The 24,341-nt window shown below is 46.9% G+C and overlaps 2 protein-coding genes across 3 annotated transcripts in view; both read right to left on the bottom strand.

Moving 5' to 3' along the window:
- SEMA7A (semaphorin 7A (JohnMiltonHagen blood group)) overlaps positions 1 to 7,125 on the bottom strand; it is a 36,560-nt gene extending 29,435 nt beyond the window's left edge. The window contains exon 1 of the mRNA XM_016210516.2: positions 7,065 to 7,125. Coding sequence (XP_016066002.1) covers positions 7,065 to 7,067 — 3 coding nt within the window. The 5' untranslated portion in view covers positions 7,068 to 7,125. The remainder of the gene's footprint in view (positions 1 to 7,064) is intronic.
- A 112-nt stretch (positions 7,126 to 7,237) lies between these two features.
- On the bottom strand, positions 7,238 to 20,552 carry UBL7 (ubiquitin like 7). Of its 2 annotated transcripts, none has more exons than XM_016210518.2 (11): positions 20,491 to 20,552; positions 18,967 to 19,179; positions 18,039 to 18,158; positions 13,354 to 13,436; positions 12,484 to 12,568; positions 11,880 to 11,937; positions 11,013 to 11,146; positions 10,703 to 10,752; positions 10,321 to 10,488; positions 9,625 to 9,744; positions 7,238 to 7,377 (listed from the first exon to the last, which is right to left on the bottom strand). In XM_016210518.2, exons 2-11 carry the CDS (start codon positions 19,148 to 19,150, stop codon positions 7,240 to 7,242), a joined length of 1,140 nt encoding a protein of 379 aa, XP_016066004.2. In that variant the 5' UTR covers positions 19,151 to 19,179; positions 20,491 to 20,552; the 3' UTR covers positions 7,238 to 7,239. The 2 variants fall into 2 exon arrangements, with proteins under 2 accessions (XP_016066004.2, XP_016066003.2); XM_016210517.2 differs by lacking the exon at positions 20,491 to 20,552 and adding an exon at positions 20,269 to 20,484.
- Between the last annotated feature and the right edge of the window lie 3,789 nt (positions 20,553 to 24,341).

Here is a 24,341-nt window from a genome sequence, read left to right as displayed (position 1 = left end):
CCAGGGTCTAAGCTCAGCCTTCCAAGCAACAAGGCAGCAGATGGAAACTGGGGCAGATGCCAGGCATTTTTTTCCCTCCAGGCTGGGGTAGGGGTGAGGGGATAGTGCTAAAGACCATCCCACCCCATGTCCCAGGGTAGGCCTCTGGCTGGGTTCCTCCATGGCCAGCTCAGCATCTGCTTCACCACCAGTGGGCATCCCTGAGCCAGCCAGTCTAGGGGCAAAGGGCCAGAGCCAGATGGCAGCCTACTCCTACTTGACTACAGGCAGCCAGGGGAGGTAAGAACCAGACCCACAAGAGAGGGCAGCTAGACTATGGGCATAGAGGAGAGCAGGTACCCCTCTATGAGGTGGAGGGAGGACAGGACCAGTGTTTGTGTGTGGCCTCCCTGCCTGAGGAGGTGGTGACAGGAACCTGCCTGCCTCACTGGCAGCCACGGCTGGCTCCTGGGCCTTAAACAACGACAGGGCACAATCCCCACTCCCAGACAACAATGGGCAATGGACCAGCAAAGGAAGCAACAGATGTGGATGGGGAGGTCTGACAGGTCTGAAGGGGAGGCACACTCCTGTCCTCTTCCCCATAACTCCAAATATGGGGGATTGGAGGGAAGAGGCCAAGAGAAAGCAATGATATGGGGACTCCTATCTAGGAGAAAAATACCGTGATGAGCTATTCCCTGTATGGCAGCTAAGGCAGAGCCAAATCCAATAAGGCTCCTTGGGAAATCAGAGAAATGGACACATACATCCCTGAGGTCCACAAGCTCAAAGCAGCAGAGGCAGCCTTCCAAGCAAAGCCTTTCAGAGTCCTACTCAAAGCATTCTTCCACTATCCAAGCTTCCTCTGACACCCTCCTCAGCCCTGACTCCATGGCTACACTTGGTCTTCAAAGGAGTAACCCAACCCTAACAAGAGGCCTGTGGGAGGTTAAGGATGGAGGTATAAGGAACCCAAGCCCACAACAGCCCTTCATGCTAGATCCATCCAGGCTACAAAGCCTCAGAGTTCGATGCCCACCCAGACCTTCTGGCTACTACTACCAACGGCAACTCTGGTGGGGGTGGGAGCCGTGACAGGGCACAGGCTTTGTCTACAGGGCAGTTGCTACCGTTCCAGCCTACAGGGCATTGAGATTGCGGCACGTGCGCCATCTGGTGGCCACTAACATACAGAGCAGCAACTTAGCAGAGAGTGTAGATAGATAAACTTTGTATATACTCTCAAATCTTTCTGGAGACAAACTCCTCCCTCCCCCCAACCTCCAGCCCTAAATCCATCTCAGAGCCTCCATTCTCAGGGCCCAAGGCCTGAGGCACAGCAGGATCTCGTGGGAGCCATGTGGAAGCCATCTAGACTAACAAAGTCTCCTGACTAGATATGGCTGGGAGGCCAAAAACAAGTCCCAGCTTGGCCACGGACCCAAGTTAAGCAAGGCCCTGCTCCTGCCCAGGCCTCCATTTCTTTATTTAAAAACTGAGAAAGAGGAGCTAAAACAGTTCTTCTTCAGGTCTATCTCTTATCTAGACCAGAGATACACAAAGTTTTCTATCTTCTGCACTGCCTTCTGGTTTGTAGGTTGAAATAAATATACTTTAAAACTATCCCTGCAGGATAGAAGGTATCCCAAGACCCTCCCAGCCCTGATGTGATCCTTGGGCCTGCTGGGGCCACCTGAGGAGGAAAAGAAATGCATGCAACCACATGGTCTCCCACAAACATTCACTTTCTTTCATGGATATGGTGATCGAAGAAGCCCTATTCTTGAGATTAGAATTCTCAGAGGTCATTCAGTCCAACCTGGGAGCCCCTTACAGCAGCCTTTATGGTGGTCATGCAGCCGCTGCTTACATACCTCCAGTGACAATGAACTCACCCTCATGGCAATCTGGCCCATCTTGTTTAGCTCTGACACAAAGCCTTCTCCCCAGAGGAAGACACCCCCTTCCCCCAGCAGTCCTAAATCTGTCCTCCAAGGCCACAAAGACCATGTCTAATCTCTATTCCTGGAATAGAGCCGTTTGGGGATTTCAACACAGAAGCCATACTCTTCTAAATCTACTTTTTCATAAATAACCCCAGTTCCAAGTAGGTCCCTCATGGGGCTTTGCTTGTTCTCTCTAATCCTGCTTGATTCCTAGGATATCAATCATTTAACAAACTTCTACCGAGACCCTCCTAGGTGCTAGACAGCCTGGTTTGTGTCCACTTCCTTCAAAGATCTAGTATTGGATCAGAATGCAACAGCTAGAGGAAAAACTGAGCAATAAGAGGGCTAGAAAGGCTGACCTCTTCCCTCCTGATTACAATCCCTCCAAAGGCACTGCCATATTGAGCTGAGACACCAGGTTGTTAAATTCTGTTGATCTTAGCCCAGGGTCATCCTTGGGCCAATTCCCATCCAGTAGTGGCTTTCTGGGACACCAGGTGAGAAAGACTGAGTTTGAATCTGAACCCAGGAGAAGAAATGAGACACCATCCTCCATGAGAACAACTGGTTTTCTAGTCCCCATCACAGGACCGTAGATTGTCCTTGTCACATTTGTTAGGGTTGCTTTGTTGTCAGGATCCTGACTCTGTTAGTCATCTAGAACATTCACCAGTCCAGCTCTGAGTGTCTGGCATCTCTGATATAAAAATGGTCATCCCAATTGAGGAAATTTTCAAACAGGACACAACTGAGGCCCTAAGAGGCTAGGGTGTCTGTGGAAGAGATCATAACCTCAGTGGGTTTGACTTAGAAGCCTGATTCCCCTCCAAGATTCAAGCTGCCACTTCCAGGATGGATGAGTGGTGAGCAGACCCTTCACCCCTTTGAGTGGCTACCAGGACCACCAGCCAGGCAGAAGGCCAGGTGGGTACACTGATGGGATTGCGCTGATACAATCCCACCCAGGCTCTGGAAAGGCCAGTTTCCCAGCACAGTCATGTCCTGTTAACAGGAAGCACTTATCTGTAAATGGAGATAATATCTACTTCTCAGGATCAACTGAGATGGCATATGTGAGCACCTAGCTCAATGGCTGGCACAGAGGGTACTTAATAAATGAGCACTATTATACTGCAATGCTGTTAGCCACTTTTGCCAAGGTAGAGGAGGGCAGTGTCTGGGTCTCTGCAGAAGGCATTTCAAGCAGAGGAAGCTGAGTCCTGTTACCAGCAACTGCAGAGCCTACAGAAGCCAGACAGGGACAGGTCCAGGGAAACGAGGGGCACAGCCAAAGTGACCTAACCCCAGCCCAGGGCGAGAGGGGGTAAGCAGATAGAGGGAGGCCTAAATAACCCCCACCACACACATCCTCACCAAACATTTACTGCCAAGGCACAGGCAATGGGGCCACCTCAGGGTAGGGCTCTGGAAGCTTGGTCTGGGGCCCAGGCCAGATGGGGCTGAGAAGAGGAGCAGAACCAGGGCCCATGTGCCCAACAAGCTGTGCCAGCCCAGCCAAATTTGAGTTATATCAGGAGAAGGGATCTGTTCAGAAAATTCACCCATCTCTGGATATTTGCATATTCTATTTCAGGGTCTCTTCCTCTCCCCTCCCCCCTTAGCTTCTTAGAAAAGTTCTCATGATCAATTCCAACTTTACCTCTGCTGAACCACAAAAGCTCGCTCTCAGCTCCCTCTCTCCTCGACTACCAACTAGAGTTCTCAGCCCTCCCTACTTCCACTGCCCCCACCTGTGCAGGCCTCAACCCCTGCAACTGGACTCCGGTTCCACCGTAGCATATCCCCAAGGTCACCATGGCTCAAGTCAGCAAGTCCAAGGTTAGCCATTGTTACTAGGTTTCTCTGTGGTCTCACACCACTGAACAAGCCTTCTCTGTCCAGATCCTTCCACTTCATCAGCTCAAATGACTCCTGCTCTTGCCTTTCCAGAAGCAGCAGATCCCACTCCCTTACATGTTCCATGTCCATCAGTCACCATTTCCTATAAAGTGGGTGCGCCTTCTCCCTTTGCCTGAAAAGCTGAATTCTCTTGAATGACACAGGCCCAATCTTCAACTTAAAACTTCCTGATCATTATCTCCTCCCTAGAAACATCCAACTGTCTATGACATCCCACATGGCTGTCCCATAGCACCTCAAGCTCAACATGTCCAAAACTGGACTTGCATTCCGAATTCTAACCCCGGTTCCTTGTTCTTGTTGCACCACCCATCTACACATTCACATCCTGCCTGCCTCCTCCCTCTCCTTCCACCCAGTCTGTCTTTCACGTCTCACATTCCTCTTCTCATCCCAGCTCCCCCTGCTACAGCTCTAGTTCAGGCTCTACCATGTTCCATCTGGTGGCAGCAAGCCTCCTAGCTGGTCTCCCAATCCCAGCCTTACTTCCCACAAATCCAGCCTCCACGCAGCTGTCAGATTGTCTCATACACACTTCTGGTCCCCCACTGCCCTGCCTAAAGCTATCCACAGGGTGCTCTTTGCCCTCAAGACTAAGCCCAAGATTCTCAGCCTGATCAGACCCTGCACCATCTCCTACTCCTCCACACTCAGAAGCTACAGGCTGCAGTGGGAAGGATGCCAGCTTTGGTATAAGGCAGACCTGAGTTTCTAAGGACAACTTGTCCACTGCCTAACCATGAGATTATGGACAGATGATCTTACCTCTTAACCTCAGTGTCCTTTCCAATCCAACAAGTAGAGATAGTAATACTACTTAGCTTTCTCAAGATGTGATATTACCAATTCCTAGTCTCTTCCCACCCACAACTCTCCTCTCCTCCCCAACTGCCAGGTCAGCCCACCACCAGTTCTAAGTGGACCACAACTTCCCCACTGGTCCCCCTCCCTCAAGCTTGGCCCACTCCCCATCTGTTCACACACAGCAGCCAATATCCTTTCTAACATGCAAACCTGACTCTCTCAAATTGTCTTGTGACTCCCCACTGTCCTTAGGGTAAGTCCAAACTGCTTGCATGGCTTAAAATGATCTCTACTTCACAACCCACCCTCACACACAGGGCTACAGGAGCTGTGTTCTCCCCACATCCAGCCCACTCAGCATGTACACCTTCCTGCTCAATTCCTCCTCATCCTTCAGGTCTCAGCTTAGATGTCGCTTTCTCCAAGAAACTCTCCCTCACACACACACAGCCCCTAACCCTAACCCAAGTTAGCTCCCCTATCTACGAGTCCCATGCCTGCTGGACCAGCCTGGCCCGGGTCTCATCAGATGTTAGCATAAACTTTGTCTCTCTTACCAATGACCTGCTTCTGGGAGAGCAAGGATCAGATGATCCTTTTTCACTTGGCACAAAATAGAGGCTGAATGTTTGTTGAAAGGGTGAAGGGGACAATAGTAAGGAAGGAGTCCTTGGCGCATGGAAAACCCAGGCTCAGTAGAGGCACTTATCAGGCTAACCATATGTAATACATACGTAATGCTTCCTGCCACAGGAAGCAATGCCAACTTGCCAAGACCCTGGAGGAAAGAGCTGACAAAGAAGGGAAAGAGAAATTGTGGGGATGGCTCAATTCTGGGAAGCAGTATAACTGGTATTTGGAGGTTGGTCCCAAGGATAGGGCAGGGTTACTCAAATGTTCCACAGCATAAAAGGCAGGGAGTTACTGAGCTCCAGTGTCTTTGAAGGCAGTCCCTGGGAGCAGCGGGCGAGATGTGGCAGAAAGGAAACCACCTCTAGGGGGACAAGAAGGGCTGTGTCAGCCCCATTTGGCTAAGGCAAGCCCATGAGGATGGAACTGGCCCATTTCTACCACAAACAAGCCAGAGATATTGGGTTCAAAGACAGGGTTTCCTGGTCTTTGTCCCAACCACAAGAGGTTGTTGGGCTCTAGACAGCCCACTGAGGCACAAACGGGCTTGGCCCTTGGTGAGTTCAGTCTGTCTTCTCAGCCAATGCAAACACCTCTCAACATTAATTCTAGGATTGAGGGAAATGTGGAGAGACTTCACATTTTCTGGAGAAAGGAAAGCACACTGTGCTGTTCAGGCTATTTCTGGAATAGTGGGTCCTCCTGAGTATCTCCCTTTAGGAGTATCACTGATAAGCTGGAGGTCATCCAGAGAGAACAAGATATGCTGTTCTGAGGGGACCAAAACTGGAGGTCAAGGAGCAAGTGAATCACAGTCTCCTTAACTGAAGCAGTGCTAGTGAAGCAGAGGGAACAGGCTTGCCCTGTGTGCTCCCTCGGGGCAGAAAGGGGTAAAGGCTGGGAAACGAAGGGCAGAGGAAGCAGTCCTTATAAGTGGCAAACCTTTTGTCCCAGGTGACAAGCAGAAGTCAATGACCATGACTGTGATGCTATGAATGGAACGAACACCTGCCAAAGGCACAGGGCAAGGGCAGACCTCTGAGTAACTTCCTACTGAAACACAATCTGACGGGAAGAATTTTTCTCCTGACAAAGTAGTCAAAGCACATGAAACCCACTCTTTCCACTTGGACATGTCTGGAGTGCAGCAAGGAATGCCGTGCCAAGGGGAAAGCTCGGACAGGTGGAACAGCACCTCAGTGTTGGTGCCCTCTCTTCAATATGAAACCTGAGACCTGTGCCTGTTGGTGGTGCTGTTTAATACTGTTATTTAACTGCTCTTGTATTTATGCCTTCAGGACAGAGAAGAGGGCCTTGCCTCCTGACACAGCTTAGGCCTGGATTCTGGCATCACTAGAGAATAGCGTCAAAGAATGCCTGCTGAGACCAGGCTGGGGGAGGGACAAGGAATCTTTTGGAAGCCTCTAGGAGAGGAATTACTGTGGAGGTTAAGCTGCCCCTACCTGCTCCTCTGAAAGTGCACCTGGCCCCTGCTGAAACTGTCGTCATCTCAAAAGCACAAACCTTTTCTGGCGATAGCAGTAACACAGCAGACACTCTGGAGACTGGGCAGCAGCCTTGCTCCAGCCTTAGGCACATCCTGAGGATGCTGCATCCCAGAGTACCAAAGAGTCTGGGGACTATCACTGAAAACTTCTCCCGAAAGAGAATGTGGGCATCGCACAGCATCCCAAGACATGGGACTAAAATTGCCCACCCAGGGCCCAGAAGCAGGGGCCAGCTGTACTCCATGATATCACAACATCAAGATCTACACACCATGCTTGCCCCACTGCCTCCACCAGCATGGATCAGCAAGAATGGCTAAGCACTGGACAAAGCGAAGGTCAACCATCAGGTGTATTGAGGAGAGGAGAGATGGGGCACCTCCAGGAGTGCCTCCCACAGGCAGCCACCTTGGCAGTTTGTTGGGGGTTCAGGAAGAGCAGGGAGTTCATGGGGCTCCTCCGGCAAAGATGAGCTCCAGAGCTGCTTGGATGTCCCCCCCAGTGGCCTGCAGGGCCCGCAGGCTCAGCTCATCGTCCTGAATTCCCATGTCACGCAGCTGCTGCAGCTGGGGCTGCCACTGGCTCTGCAGAAAGACAGGACCAGGGAAAAGCTGTTAGTTGGGATCCTACAGTGACTTCAAGCACGTCTATCCTTTGAGAGGAGAGAAAAGGGAGGGTTCCTACTGTGAACCTGCTGATTTGAAGTTCCATAGCACATAGGGTTTCTAATAAGACAAGAGAGGCTGAGGATTCAGAGAACAAATTAAAAATTTATCCAATAAAAAAGGGGAAATTTTAACATAAGGATCAAAAGCACAAACTACTCAATGTCTAAAGTTCAAAAGATTACTTTCTTTCTCCTACTATATGTATAAACAGACATAAACGACACTGCAGTGACTGACTCTGTACAAATGTCACTTTCTTCATGCATACACATCTCCAGGATAAACTCTGAGAAATGAGACTGCGAGAAATTACATGGCTTAGGGGTCATCTGTACTGTACTTCCATGAAGTCCGTTCATGACCTCTCCCCTTTTTTCTATGTAGTTCTTGGTACTAATTTACTGGAACAACTATGTACCGGGGAGGTTTCCTGTTGTCTGGTATGTGTTACAGATTTTTCCCCAATTTGATGTTAGCATTCAACTCTGCCTGTTTTTCTTTTTTCTTTTTTTTTTTAAAACATATCTTTATTGATTTCAGAGAGAGGAAAGGAGACAGAGAGAGAGAGAGACAGAAACATCAATGATGAGAGAGTCATTGATCGAGCCCGCAACCCGGGCATGTGCCCTGACCGGGAATCGAACCCTGATCGCCTGGATCCTAGGTCGACACTCAACCGCCGAACCACGCCTGGCCGGGCTGCCTGTTTTTCTATTTGTTTGGTTAGGACTGCTATGCATAAATTTTCACTTTAACAAACTCAAAATGTATTACTCTTTATATAATGGCTCCTGGATTTTGACTTTCAGTTATGAAGGTCTTCTCAAAAGTAAGGGTTTAAAGAAATTAACTCACATTTTCTTTCAGTACTTTCAAAGCTTCATTAATATCTCTACCTCATGAAAGAGGTAAGTGCACAACTTAGGGAAAATGATGTGTTCACACTGTGGGCAGGAGAAGGCAGTAGGGAAGGAATGCAAATTCATGCAGGCAGGAGGGGGAAGGTGTGGAGACCTTTTTAAAAACCCGCACAAAACAACTCTGACTCAGGTTGCAGGCCTGATGGAACCACTGAAAGCTCTTGAGCTGGAGAGCAAGGTGAACAGGCCTCTAGCTGTGGAGGATGAAGAAATGGAAAGGACAAGCTGTCCACAGGTCCTGCTCCCATTCCCCTCATTGTCCACCTGGGCCACATGGGGTAGACAAAACCACAGGGCTTGAACCCGGTCTCTACCACTTCCTGGCTTATTGACCCTGACAAGTTCCAGAAATGATGCTCACCCCCACACTTACTGAGAGCAGCAAAGAGAACAGAATGAAGCAGACAGCTGTGCTCAAAGACATGCAATAAAACCTGATCCCTTGGGTCTTCCACTTAGCTGCTAAGGTGACCATGCCATGAAGCAGAGCAGATGGTGTCACTCCCTGCTTAAAACCTCCCACGGCTCCTTAGTGATTACTGGATCAAGCCTAATCACCTTACCCAGGCACTCTGGTCCTTACACTCAGGCAGGCGCCAGCTCTCCTTTACTCTGGCTCCACATCTCAGGATGTTCTCCAAGAGGAAACTGCCTCAGGCCTTGTAGTTCTGAGTTTGTCACAGGTCCCTCCACACATGCCTGGACACCATCCTCCACCCCAAACACCCCCTTCCCTGCCTGGCTAACCTCTCACTATTCTTTGACAATCAGCTCAAACACCCCTTTCTCAGAAAAGTTTTGCCTGACCTAGGCCATCACCTCAAGCCTGGGGTGGGCTTCTTGCTCTGTTACTCCCCAAGTTCAGTAACTAACTGCCTGATGCCCCTCTGTGGCAGGAATGAGGACGGCTCATCTCTACACCAGGTCCAGGACCCAGGTCCAGGCTCAGTATTTACATGCTCAGTGCTCAGACAATGCTCACAGAATGAATGAATTGACCAAAACTGCCATAAGTATCCAAGCCAGGTGGTCAGTGGAGTCAGGCCATGGTCACTGGGTGCAGGAATGGAAGTCACAGGGACGACTGCCCCTGCTGGGAGTATCCTCCTGTTACACCGCCATGCCCGGGCTGTTCCTGGAGTGAAGCATGCCAAGTGGGGAGGCCCTCCAGAGAGCAGAAAAAAGCTCAGTATCCAAAGTAACCAGAAAAGCCGCATGGATACCAGGAGCGGGGAAGACTGACCTGAAGGCTGGGCTGCCCAGAGGCCTGCAGGGCATGCTGTAGGGCTTGGCTGAAGAGATCATTGGTGATGGGCGTCCCTGACTGGACACTGGACATTGGCGAGGTCCCTGAGGAATGGCCCTAGAGACAAACCAGTAGTCAAGGCCACCCTCAGAGCCACCTCAGTCTCCCAGCACATACCCACTGCTGTCACATCACCTCACGGTGCTCCCGGGGTGCTCAACTACTGCCTCCCAACAGGGGCCTGCATGAAATAACCACACAGAGGTACCTAAAAGCTCATTAGGTGGACAGGAAGGGCTCCATTCTTTTCCGCTCTAGAGAAATGGAATCAAGCCCCGGGCCTAGCCTTGGACCCTAGTACTGGAAGCTGCAGTAACTACCACTAGGAGTCTTAAGCCATTTCAGGCTGGGCCTCGTCAGGGATGTCAGGAATGGGGAAGCACACTTTATGTGAGGGGAGGTTCTGCTGAACTACTAAGAGGAGGAATCAATCAGGACTGTGCTACACCCTGGTCGTTTGAGCCCTAAAGGCAAGTGAGAAGAAGGTCTCACAGTGAGAAATCTGCGAGGGTCCAGGCAGAGTTCAGCTCAAATCAGATCTAGCACCAGGGTCAGCAAGGGCAAATCCATTCTACTGTTGGGGAGCATCTCTCCTGGGGGCCCGGCCTCCATCTTCCCGCCCTCTCTCCATACCTGGGTGCCAGGAGTTGGCGTGTGAGAGCTGCTTTCTGGAGTACTGGCCAGGGCCAGGGCAGTGGCCAGCTCACTCTGGGTGATGGGCCGGGGTCCAGCAGCTCCACTGTACCCCAGGGAGGCTGGGCGGGAGCTGGGTGTGCTGCTAGAGGGTGTGGACCTGGCCCTCTGGAGAAGGGAGGCACCCAGAATTAGCAAAGTGGCCCTGTGACAATCCCAGACAACCCCTCAACCCCCCGCTGCCAGGTTCAGAAAGCAATAGTATGACATAGACTTGGCCACTAAAGGCCTATGACCACCTCACAGCTTGGGCTCCAGGTCCCAGGGAGGAGGGCATCCCTGGCACCACATTCCCCAAAGAACAGGCAGCCAGGACACTTACTGGGTGAAAGTCATCCTCATCATCAGAGAGCCCTTCAAACAGGAAGCCACCTGGAGGAGGGAGAACAGATCTCAGGAGGAAGAACAGAAAGGCACAAGCGCAGCTCCAGAATCTCAGCTCAGATACTCTCCAAATTCATATTTTCATCTTTCTCCTTGGAAAATTACAGGACAGATGCACTCCCTGACTCAAACTGAGAATTCCCGAGGAACACCCTCTGCCAGTGCTATACATAGCTGCTGAGTAAAGCATTTTCCTGGGCCACTGCCGGTTCCCGAGGGGGCCTGCATGACACTTTCCTGAGACTTACCTGGCATGTCCCGGTAAGAGCTGGAGGGCGTGCTCCGGGAAGCGGAGTCCGCCCCCGGTAGTGGCGTGCTGCCTGCCACTGAGTGCAGAACCAGGACAATGGCATTGACTAGGGCTGGGTGAGCAGGTATCAACCTGGAAGAGGGGCATGAAGAAGCCCAAATGTGAATAAAAAGGGCACCCTCGCCATGACAAAAGTCTGGGTGGCCCTCAGAACTATCAAGCCACCTGTGCCTGCCCTTAAATTCCTCCGTCTTCAGCACCTCCTCCCAGTTCACTCTGTCCTCTTCTGCTCGGCCCCTAGCAACAGTGGCAAGGCCTTCAGTCCTGGGATCCATTGTAGATGTCTCACCTTCCCTTGGGCATAACAGGACAGCCTGGGAGGCTCAGGAGTCAGTCTCTGGTCTCAACTCTATCACTACTTCCCTGAGCTATCTTTGACAGGTCCCTACTCTTCCCTTGGGGGCGTGGGCGGGGGCAAGGAGCTGTTTTCTTGACTTGCAAACTAAGAGACATAACCTCTGCTGTCCCTTCCGGCTCTAAAACAAAAAAGATCTATGCATCTGCTTCCTTTCCCAGCTTCACATGCTACAAAGAATCCTTCACAGCTATTGAAAAAGAGCTAAACTGAGCCTGGCCCCAAGGCCTCAGGCCCTGCTTCACCTCCAAAGCAATAGTGTTCCTGCCCTTGGTCTTGTTATTCCCACACAGCACTCCTGCTAGTTCTCACCTCCTGACATATTTAGAAGGTGAACTTAAGGGTATACAGGGACTGGGCTCCAAGAGCAGAATCCAGAGCAACAATTAGTCTCTGGCCCAACCATACGAGGAGAAACATGCAACTCTTTAGTAAGATGTGTATACTTACGTATCAAGCATGTTGGGATCAGCAAAGACAGAGAAAAGGTCCTTGTCCTGGAGAACCCCTAAGGACAACAGGACTCACCTCAGAGACTGAAACCTAACCAGATCCAGGAGAAGTAGAGGTGTTGGGCTTCAGAGCAACTGGCTCAACAGGGACACATGACCACAAAGCACCCCATGTAAGAAGGAGAAGAAACAAAGCACCAAGCAGCACATGAGTGCTCCCCATCTTGTTCCCTGCTTGCCACCCTCCCTGCACTTAAGTCATATACTGTGTGCCAACACGGCAGCCTCTTTTCCCCAAATCTCTTTTCCCCTTATCCATCAAGGTATGTAGGAAGTCTTCCCCGATTACTGTGGTTTGGGCTAACTGCTGTCCTCACCTGACATCCTTATAGTCTCGTTTATGATGTTAGCTAGGCCATGATTTCTCTGAAGGGCTAACAGCTCTTGGAGGGCTAGGTATATGGAACACATCTTGGTTTTCCCCTCCTCCCACAAGACCAATGATTCTTCAAAGGATGGTCAGTCTCTTTAGGGTGATTGCCTTCTTCTGGTCTCTGCTTCTCCAACAACTCCTATTTCCTCAAGTTCAGTTCTGTACTTACCAAGAGCAATGGGATCACTGCTGAGGCCTGGGGTAGCCACAATGATCTGATCCAAAGATTCCTTATTGCTGAGCATCTTAAAGACCTGCAGGAGAAATGGGGAGGGCTGAGTACTCCAACTAGCTCAATCCACTCAGCAAATTCCCACACTGCTGAAGTACTTCCTCCCTCTAAGTGCTACACATACACTACCACAATAAAACAACAGCCCCAAAACACAGATGAACTTCTTCCTTCTCTGAGATCATGGCTTACTGGAGGGGAAACAATTTTAAAAGGTTTATCACAGTAAACCTTCCATCTCTAGACCTTCCCCCATCTATACTTCTAAAGCTTCCAAAATAAAAGCTCTCGTTACAAGCCAATAATGAAGGTTTCTTTAGGTCCCAAGTTCTTTTTAACCTCTGTAGAATTATCATTTCATATTCATATATATTGGGAAGTTTGCAGCTGTATTAATTTTGCTTATCAACTCTCCTATAGAAAGACATCAGTGTAATTTCCCAGTGAGGAAATCCAGGTAAGGAGCAGTGGGCAGGCAGTTCAGCCAAATTCCAAGAATGAGGCCCAGCAGAAACCATCTGCAGATCCTTCGGCTGTAATCATATTCATTCTGTGAGGCCAATATCAGGAAAGGTTGTATCATTATCATTAGATGGAAATCAATAATACCTAGCTGATATAGGCTCTTTGGGGGAAGACAGAGAGGGCTCTACTGAGACCCACAGACATGGCAAAAACTCCTCAAGGAACTCTTCATAGCCATGGCAACGGGCTCCCAGCTCCCACTCTATACCACTCTCCAGTGTTCACACTCTCTCTTACAGGCCTGGGAAGAGTCTCAGGCACGGGGCTGCAGCACAAACTCACCGCCTCCCTGTAGGAGGAGCTGCTGTGCAAGGCGGTGTGTAGCACCCGGAACTCCCGCAGGGCAGCCACTTTGTCCACAGGTTCTGTGGATAAAACACACAGTTACCCTACAGCCAAGGCCCTGCTCGTGTGGCAGACACAGAATATCATTTCAGCATGTGTCCAGGTGCAGCTTGGTCTGCAGGTTCCCTCCCTCATCATCCCACTAAGAATGTAAATGCCCCTTCAGGAAAACCCTTTTATGACACAGATGTGAAAACTGCACTTTTAAGCATCTTCAGTAGATAATCAAAGTCAAGTTCCCACAGAGGGAAATCTTATCACATGAAAGAGACTGCTCTGATCAACATCCCACTGCAGGAATTCTAGACTTCTTACACTTCAAAAGGTCTAAGTAACTCAGTAGATTTTTATACAATGCTTTAAAGTAAGTGCTGTAAGCCATCTGAACAACATGTGAAGAGAAATAGAACATAGAACATAAAGTTGAATGTGCATTCTCTAGTAAAACCACATAAAATGTGTCAGTGTGCGAGTGGTCCACGGCTAGAGGGGTTAAGGGGAAGAACAGCACTTAGTAGAATCTGGGGTAATTGTTTTCTCTTTGATATTTTCTTTCAGGCTTCCTTAATATTATTTTGAATTTTAACAAAACACACTGTACTTCTAGGGTTCTTAACAAACTCTGATCACATACTCAGTGTTTCACTGAGACTCAAAGTTCCTTTTTGATTTTTGGACACTATGATTCCTACCTATAGGAAAGTTTAGCAGTTGTCTTAGTTTTACTTGGTTGCTTTACTACCTACGGCATCAGCCCATTTCAGAGGTGAAGAAATGTAGGTAAAAGAAGGGGGAGTAAGAAGTTCACCCTGGGTCACACTTTTAAATATTTTTAAAATATGTTTTTATTGATTTCAGAGAGAGGAAGGGAGAGGGAGAGAGAGAGATAGAAACATCAATGATGAGAGAGAATCATTGATCGGCTGCCTTCTGTGCGCCCCCTACTGGGGATAGAGCCCACAATCCAGGCATGTGCCCTGACTGGGAATCAAACTGTGACCTCCTGGTTCATTGGTCAACACTCAACCACTGAGCCACACTGGCTGGGCCTTGGGTCACACTTTTAAAAGTGTGGTTACCTTCACCTAGGATAACTACTAATGATTATGTAGACTGTGTACTGCCCAACTCCAGGGGCACCATTCCCAAAAAAAAGTGAATGGCATCCCTGTGGTTCCATGTGGAACCACCACATCCTTACCTATAGTTCTAATTGTGAGGACTATCTCTCCCAAAAAATATTCATCTTAAGTAAATTACCTAATTTATTCATTCAACAAACATATACTAAGCATGCTTGGTTTTAGGCACTGGCACAAGAACGTAAAAAATAAAGAGTTCTTGACATCAAGGAACTCTTAGGACAACAGGAGAAACAAGACTACATCAAACAAAAACCACACTACTACAAAATACCACACTGAGGACCTCAGCAGAGATGCGGACGCCAGCACTAGGAACAGGAGGCAGATAGCCATTACTAAGAGGGACAGCTAGGACACAGAGCTGTCTTCCAGGACAGGCCATTTGAGAAGGTATTTAAGGGAGAGCTGATGTTTACTAGGAAGAGAAGGTAGTCCAGGTTTAAGCAAGAACATGTGTAAAGGCATAAAGGAATAAAATGAGATGCTCTGAAGGAACAGCAAGTCTCTTTTGTGGGTGGAACTTGGGGTACACATTCCTGCTCAAATAGGAGGCTCACAGAGATCCTGAAAGTATTTGTAAGCCTCCATGGAGAACCACCAAAGGGATCCAGGTGGGAAGGGAAGGTCTGACAGATTCTCCTCCTACAGGTGCTAATCTAGTGGGAGACAAAGAAATGTGCTTCCTTTTCGAAGAGCACTCAAGATAAAATATTTTTAAAACTCTAAAATGCTGTCACAAAACAGTTTCTTTCCAGGTCTAAAAGTTTATTTTTACCTTCTAATAAAAAGTCCATTTGTTTCCAAAATAAATCTCCAGGCGGAAGGGGGGAGAAAAAGAACTCTTACTATTTTAAACCAATAATCAGTTAAGAGTCATGGTTGTCTCTATGACATCTCCGAGCTAATCTCACTTTTTGAAAGTAGAAGGCAGCCAGCCCAGTAAAAAACGCATGGCCTCTTGAAGCCAGAAAAATCTGCATTCACATCCCAGCTCTTGCATTCATTTTCTAAGTAGGTGACCTTGAATAAATACCTTTCTAATCCTCTTTTTCCTCATCTATAAAATGCTAATTTTGTTATCTATCCTGCAGGGCCACTGTAATTATGAAATGAGATATCAAGGAGACACAATCTGGCTGGAAGAAGCAACAAATGCTACTTTCCTTCTGTCAGTATCCTCAAGCCAAAGACCACAGGGGCTCACTTGCAGTTACACAAGTTGAACTTACTACTCCTTACAGAAGAGAATGCACACCTGGATTCCTGGATTCCTCTTATTTCATCTCAATAAGAGGATGTTAGAAAGGACTTATTAGAGGATTTGGGCTTTGGCTGGGTGATTTGGGGGGAATATTTAGGAAGTAGGATTTTGCTTTGGACTGGATGCTGTCAAGAAGTGGGGGTGATTTTATGATTGGGTATCTTAATAATTCTTACCTAGAAGGAAAACTAGAGCAAGGCAAAAAGTATACTTGGAAAGAAGCAGCAGTCACTCATAATAGCCACAACAGAGGGATATTTTGTGATTTTGTGGTGGGACAATGTTCAGGTAAATGAGAGGGCTCTTGTTTTTGTCTTGATCCACTAGCCTCTGAGTGGCCTTGTAAATGTTGGTGATCTATGAAATGGTTAATGTTCCAAGGCCTAGCTGAGGGCCAGGCCAACCTCTGGATATCGAAGACTGCCTTTCTCTTTCTCACCTCCCATCAGTGTACAAAATATCTTTCTCCTTTATGTGTGGAATTGAAAAGAGGGTAAATTTCAAGCTGATAACCAGTCATAGCAATCATGAACATTATAAAAATGTCAAACTGTCAGTTTAACAGTTTATATAGATTAGCTTTTAAAACACAGATGTAAAATTTAAATTATAAGTTCCAAGTAGCACCTTTTATTAATAAATCCAAAAGGCATTAGAGGTTTTGTATGTTTTCTCCAGGAGCTACTTAAATACTGCTCGAATATTTTCAAGTTTCAGAAAAATAAATTACCACTATAGCAGGAAGAAGTGAGCTGACTGAACAAGTCACTGCCTGAGGCAGTTTGCTGGAAGATTGGCTACAGGAGAACAAACTACGGCATTGGAGCAGCGATTTTCAACCCTTTTCATCTCATGGCACACATAAACTAATTCCTAAAATTCTGCAGCACACCAAAAAATATACTATATTTTTTGCTGATCTGATACACACACAAAAAAAGGCAAAGGGATGGGCAAAAGTAGGTTTGCAGTTGTGAGTACACAAAACAGTTTACTTTTTGTCTTATTATTTATTCTTGCATTATATATTTTTCCACATGAACAACTGTAAACCTACTTTTGCCCACCCCTGTGTAATTGTGATTCATTCACACCAGATGGCTGTTGTGTTGGCTGTTGTCATTTTTCTTATTTCACAATCTAAGGGAAAATAGGTCAGTGCCCCTAACTAAATAGTCAGGTACTGCATATTTTAAAAATTCTTGTGGCACACTGGTTGAAAGTAGCTGCATTAGAGGAATGCAAGGAGTCCCCAGCTTTTTTTTTTTTTTTTAATATATCTTTATTGATTTCAGAGAGGAAAGGAGAGGGAGAGAGAGACAGAAACATCAATGATCGAGCCTGCAACCCGGGCATGTGCCCTGACCAGGAATCGAACCCTGATCACCTGGATCCTAGGTCGACGTTCAACCGCTGAGCCACGCCCAGCCGGGCTTTTCTTTTTTATTTATTGATTTGAGGGGAAGAGAAACATCGATTTGTTGTTCCACGTATTTATGTATTCCTTGGTTGATTCTTGTATGTGCCCTGACCAGGGATTGAAACCGTAACCTTGACATACTGGGACAACACTCTAACCAACTGAACTACCCAACCAGGGCCCCAGCTATTTTCTCATATGAACAATAACAAAAAGATACAAAGTTCACTGAGAAATAAAGTGTTAACCTAAAGGAGTTTAAATAGACACATACTTCCCACCCCATTAAAACAGTGGATAATGAACTTAAAAAGTAGAGAAATCCCCATTTGTTAGTGGTGTTGGCCACAAGATCAAAACTGCACTTTGGCCCAGCTGGGTATGGCTCAGTGGTTAAGCATCAACCTAGGATCCAGGAGATCATGGTTCAGTTCCTGGTCAGGGCACATGCCCAGGTTGCAGGCTTGATCCCTAATTGGGGGTGTGCAGGAGCCAGCCAATCAATGACCCTCTCTCATCATTGATGTTTCTATCTCTCTCTCTCTCCCTTCCTCCCTCTGAAATCAATAAAGATATATTTTTAAAACAAAAAAAAAACAAACACAAAAAAAACCCAACCTGCACTTTATCACTGTGGTCTAGCCCAATAGATAATAAAGACAGCCTCTATTATCACTTCAGTAAATCACTCCTTTGTTCCATCCACCCAGGCCTGTGCCTCAAAAACTCACAGACCCTTCTTCCCTTGATACTACTGAAGATCTGCCTGTCTGACTAAGGGCCAACTATTACTCACCTGGTTTCTGATCAGGCTCTGGCCAAGACTTTCGCAGAACATGGACTGTGGACCCAGGTTGAATACCATAGAAGTCAAGGGTCTGGTCATCTTTTAGCTTTCGGCCACAGTAGATCAGATCTAAAAAAAAAGAACTGTCCATTTATACTTTGCTCCTTAAAACCATTTAGATGGTTTCTGTCTCCTAGGAACCTTATTTTGATTAGACAAATAACTGGAGAATGATATAGGCTTACAAAGTAGTCTTACTTAATAAATACATTTTAATAACAATTGTTAGCAAGCACAAACTCATAAAATAAATACAGGATCTATGTACAAGAAAACTCTAGAGCTTAACATTGTGGAGACTGCTCAACTTAAATGAATGGGCAAATGCAACAATCAAAAAAGAGGAATCCAGTGTTTTTATGACTGAAAACACACATTTTGCCAGTTGGATCCCTTAGCTATTACAAATTACCTTTATAATATAATTTAGTTGTTATATTTAATTCCTTCTTCCTCCACCTAGAATATCCTTGCCATCTTCCTTTCCTTTTTTACTGCCTTCTCTCTAACTAACCAAACAAAAATCCTTTTCATCATCCCTTAGGACCAACCTCAAAATGCCACATACTGGAGGGCTTTCCCTGACCAGCTCCTCCTTCCCTATTCCACCACAAATTCTTGCTCTTTCACAGAAAGAATTCAACATCATAGTTAAGGAATTTGTGATAAAGTAGTTCAGTATAATACACAACTAAAATGACAATCAATAGCTTCATTATTTGATTTGTGTTTCTTTTCACCCAAAACTCACTTCCCTGGAGTGTTAATATTAGGAGGCAGCTAATCCCAAATTCTTAATTTACCCTAGTAATCCCAGAAGTATCCTCCCCCAAAAGAGGCCAGAGGAACAGCCCATCCCTAGTTCACAGAGACTCACCAATCAGCTCAGGGTCTGGAACTGACTCCTGGAGTTTGCCAGCAATGAGCTGCTTCAGAAATGAAATACTATAGCTCCCCAGTGAGTATTCTCCCAGCTCTGTCTCTGGCAACCGAAGAATAGACTTTGGGGCAAGTGGCTGGTCAGCCAGTTTCACCGCCAGGTGCCAATCTGAGAGAGACATCCTCTCTCTTTCACGCTCTCTCTTTCTCCCTGTAAAGGAAATGAGCCCTTTGTGGTTAAAGGACAGACCACCATCCTACTCCACCCACACCCCACCAAGAGGCTGAGAGACAATTCAGTGTGACACTGCTGGAAAAGCACAGGATGCAGCATCAAGCCAGAACTAGAATCTGGGGTCCTCTCTTTACTCATTCTATGATGGCCAGCATGGAACTTCAGCCCTCTAGGCCTCAGTTTCTCTATCTTTAAAGTAGACATAAAAACACCAGCCCACCTAATAGTAATGTTGTGAGGTTCAAATGAGATCATCCAACCATTTCCCTTATGTACATTCCTCATTTCTGATTTTCTTCACACCTCTTGCTTGAACTATTACAAGAGATTTATAACAAGTTCCCTGACTCTTGCCTCTCCCTATCAAACATCCATGCTGCCACCCAACTCAGGTAAAAACACAGATCTGATCAAGTTACTCCTCTGAGTGGAACTCCAATAACTCTAAACCACCTCTATGAATAAGTCTAAACTCCACAGCCTGGCTTACAAAAACATTTATATCTTCCCTCTGCCGGCCTTCCTGCCAACAAAACCTGTCCCACCCCCACCAAGCCTCCATTCAAAACAAAGCTCCCCCGCTTTACACCTCCGCTCATCTAACTCGGCTTGTAATTCCTCTCCTCTTTGGCCTCTCAGCAAAACAGCAAACTCCTACCAAGACCAACCAAAATACCACCTCATCTGTTCCCTCTCCCTTTCCTGTTGTCCCCACATTCCTTCAAGGCAGAGTTACAAATATCTACTTTCCAATCTCCCCCCTCCCCTAACCCATTCTTGGAGGACCTTGAAAGCAGAGACTAGAATTTTTTTCCTTTACTGCCCCAGTGCCTGGCACATATAGGTGCCCAAAAAATGAAGCAGAAATTCTGAGGGTAGAATAACCTTGTGAGGCCAGAAAAGCCCTTGTTACAATCACTATTGCTTCCAAAGTGGCCGCTAGTAGGGACTAGGCTAGAAAAGGTTGTGAGGTTGGCAGGCTGCTCAACAGGCCCCAAGCCATCCTCAGGGTACCTCCCATCTCCAGATTCATGACAGGAGAGGGAACAGGGTTTTTTTACATACCGTATCTCATTTAATCCTCACAATCGTTCCCTGAGGAGACATTATCGTCCACATATTACAAACCCGGCAACAAAGACCCAGAAAGTCACTGGCACACGGTCACAGATAGCTAGTAGTAGGGAGGACAACTATCTCTTTGGCGGCGACCCTACCGCTCCTACGGAACCAGCTAACTTGTCAATACACATCGAGCCCACGCGGCCCGGGGCCCAGCGCCCTCACCCGTCCCGCGGAAAGAACCCGGCCGCAGAGCTGCCGGGCTAAGCACTCACTCCGGTCCTCTCGCCGGAAACAGGAAGCCCCGCGCTGCATTCTGGGAGTTGCAGTTCCCGCTGCTGCCCCGCCCCTTATAAATGGGGGGGGGGGAACAAGTGGCGCTGGTGGCAAAACTTCCGGTTCCGGGGAGGGTGCGGCTTAGGGATCGTTTGAAATTTCCTGTGCGAGGGCTTCTTGGGGGTTTAGCCCCGGATTCCTGTTTCTTGTTGGTGTTCCGGGGCGCGAGTCTCGAGAGAGCTGCTTAATGTGGCGTGTACAGACAGCCCTGTGACCCCTGCGCGGTCCTGGGAAGCTTGCAGAGTCGGTCGGTCGCGCTGGGCTGTTACAGCGCCGCAGACGGTAACGCGAGCGGTGGGACCCTAGGCCAGACGGCGGACCCAAGTCCCCTTCCTCTCCGACCCTCCGTCCGTGAAGACCCTTGCCTTAGCGGCTTCTTCAGACACACACACACCCACCCCCACCCCCACCCCCGTTCTTTGCAGTCCTCACTAGGAAATCGGGTGCCCTTGGTGAAGTCACACTTTATGTTCCTTGCCACAACTTCTCGCGGCTTAGCTACCTATGGGGGCAGACGGGGAACGTGGGTTCATTGAGGGGAGTTACTAAGTCGGATTTTTGGTACGCTCAAATGCGGTGGTGGGGTTTATATAACAATCATTCATAGAATCAGTTTCGGGGGGAGAGGGAATTTCCGCAGAACCCTCAGAGAAAACTGCGTATTTTAGCTTCCCAGTTAGAATTGGATTGTGTTTGCACAGAAGTTAGGATTAGCTAAAATGTTGAAGAGGAGGGCTACTTCTAATTGAACTCTAATCAAGCAAAGAAAAAAAAGTGAGTATAAGAAAATGAGGTAGATCATAGTAGCTAAAGGCTGATCCTATGTGCCCACACGTAAAAGCATAATTCGAACATCCCAATGCCTAGGACTAGGGCAACCACTGAGCAGACTAGCTTCACTGAAGAGAGCAAACTGCAGGGTCCTGAAGGGCCTAACATTGGAGGCCAACCACCCCCTCTACTGTTCTATTATGTGGAGAGTTTTGCAACGTCTGTCTCCATCTTCAGACTTAAGTCCAGGTTCCTCATGACTGTCCTCAGAGCACCCTTTCCCCATCCTACTCACATTTAGAAATCCTTCTAACTATCCGGCCTTCTTTAGATTCCCTTCTTTCCTATCTACTAAGGTACTTGCACCTGATTCACGTAACTTGGTTTTAAATTTTGTTCAATATTGTGCCTTAACTACCTGCAGAAGAAAGCAGGGAGCCTGTCTTCTTTTTGTTTTCCTCAAAAGTGGATCTGAGATACTAGGTGCTCATGAATGTCTTGTTTTGATTAATTTCATTATAATCTCCATAGGGGAATGGATATTGACTATGGTGTATTCTATATTCAGCAATTGACCTTGGACAAGCACACAGTAGGTGAGCAATAAATATGTGTTGAATGAGCTATCTACCAAATGTGGCTGTCTTACTAAAGCTTTTTGCTCCACAGAGAGGAGGTAAACCTAAATTCTACAAATGAATGAAGGAATAACCCAATACCAAATAAGTTCTTTGAGAACCAGTTTACCAAATAGGAGCTGTGCTCAGAATCAAAGGACAGATTCTAGAGAAAATTAGAAACCCGGACACCAGGCAAAGATGGATGACCAGAGAAGTGGTAAGGAGAAAAGCATCCGGGACCTGTCCTTCAGCCAGTCCATATTTGGAGACATTGATACTCTCATTAACCATCTACGAGACAGTGGTAGACAACTATTCATTAAACCCTCAGGCCAACCAGTAACCATTGGAAAACAAATGATAAGAATGCACATTTGCATTTTTTAATGTTTTTTTAAATTGATTTCCGAGAGAGGAAGGGAGAGAGTCATTGATCCGCAACCTCCTACATGCCCCCTGCTGGGGATCGGGCCTGATACCCAGGCATGTGCCCTGACAGGGAATCAAACCTTGAGCCATGCCAGCCAGGCCACATTTGCATTTTTAAAATAACTTGTTATAAAAATAATATTTGGAGATCTGGGTCTAACAAGATAGCAAATGAAAATCATCTGTAAATACTCTTGCTACAAACAAATGTTTAAAATAATACATTTATTAAAAATCATATAGCTGTAGTCAGGAGAAATGGGAAATGAAAGGCTAACTGGAAACAAGGCAGTGAGCTTGAAAGCTAATGGCACTTCTCCAGAGAGATCAGTGGTCCTGGAAACCCTGATGTACCTTTAACACCAAACCATTAGGCCCCTCAGAAACTGAAACTGACACCACTGCATAAAGTTGAAACATTTAAAACATATGCAACCTACCTCAAAGGGAGGACTACAAAAAGTCATGGATCGGCACTAAGAAGACAAGAAAATTTTTCTCTACTTGGTTCTGAGGGCAATACAGTGAAAGTGGAGTTGATTTGGGAAAGAATAGTCTTCCAATAGTCTAAAACCCCAGGTTTGTGGTCATACTTTCCCAGAAACATCCAAAATTGGTTCTGGAGTCTGCATTTTAACATACAATAACAGAAATATATAATGTCCAATGAACAGATGCAGAAACTGAGACATTCTATTAAAAGATTAAAGATTCAGTGACAAGACAAAATGTATACTTGTGAGGGTTTTGTGTTAGTGAACTTGATTAGGCTAAGGTTTGCTATTTAATAAGGGGGAAGCTTTGTGCAGTGGCAGTATCATAGCCAATGAGGTTTATATAAGGCACTATTATTGCTAATTAATATGGGAGGAAAGGCAAATAACATGTTATTTGAGTGTCTATAAATTTAAACTTTGAATTCATTCATTTAGAAAAGCAACAAAACCCAGATCTTTATGAATAAAAATATGTAGACTAAAGGCATGAAAATAATTAAGTTAGGATGTTCAAAGTGTTGTCTTGATTAAGTATTACCTGTAGTTTTGTAAGTCAACTTTATTTAGAAATAATTTACATACAATAAAGTGTACACTTTTTAAAAATTGGTCCTGCGGCTCTTTGTAAAGCAACTATAAATCCTCTTTGGAGCAACACTACCAAAACCAACGTCATCCAACAGGAAAGAAGAAAGATAAGTGAAGATTTTACACAAAGAATTAGAAATGGCCAATGTTGCTCAGTGGTTAGAGCATCGACCCCCTGCACAAAAGGTTTGGGGGTTTGATTCCTGGTCAAGGGCATGTACCTGGGTTGCAGGTTTGGTCCCCAGCCCTGGTTGGGGTGTGTGCAGGAGGCAACCAATCAATGTGTCTCTATTACATTGATGTCTCCCTCCTTCTCTTGCTCTCTCTCTCCCCCTCGCCCCCCCTCCCCATCCCCCTCCCTCCCTGCCAGTCTTCCTAGAAAATCAATACAGGAGATTCCAAGAAGGCTGTGGATTAAGAGGAAGCTATATTGGCACTCTCCTAGGACTAAACTGGAATTATAACTAAAATATAGAAAATCCATCCTGAATAATCAACTGAAGACTAACTGGAGAGCACCCTTATATCTAAGGACATAAACTGGAGACTGCATAGAGACTGGTAGGAAGTATGGAGGCATGAGAGGGCTGGCTGGGTTCCCACACACAGCAGCTGAAGTTCCACAAGGATATCTCAGCTATGGGGAGCTCCCACTGAGAACTCTGGGGCCTAAACTCCAAACTGGGCTCCGCAGCCCAGAGCACCAGAACTGAGACAAGTGCTCACAGAACAACTGGCTGTGAAAAGCACCAGGATTTCTGTCTACCAGGGAGAGATGGCTGGGTATGCAGGCATCCTCTTAAGGGCCAATACACAAAATTTCACGTGCAACCAC

The sequence above is a fragment of the Miniopterus natalensis genome, chromosome 1, assembly GCF_054644295.1.
Source record: "Miniopterus natalensis isolate mMinNat1 chromosome 1, mMinNat1.hap1, whole genome shotgun sequence".
In the NCBI taxonomy this organism is placed as follows: Eukaryota; Metazoa; Chordata; class Mammalia; order Chiroptera; family Miniopteridae; genus Miniopterus; species Miniopterus natalensis.
The sequence above is the reverse complement of the archived record's forward strand: the minus strand, read 5'-3'. Positions and strand labels throughout refer to the sequence as shown.

What these genes read in the sequence shown, in the direction of transcription:
- UBL7 (XM_016210517.2), bottom strand. An exon ending in GATCCCAACATGCTTGATAC is followed by an intron (nt 11,147 to 11,879) that starts GTAAGTATACAC and finishes CCCCTCTTCCAG; the next exon opens with GTTGATACCTGCTCACCCAG. An exon ending in CTCTTACCGGGACATGCCAG is followed by an intron (nt 10,753 to 11,012) that starts GTAAGTCTCAGG and finishes TCCCTCCTCCAG; the next exon opens with GTGGCTTCCTGTTTGAAGGG.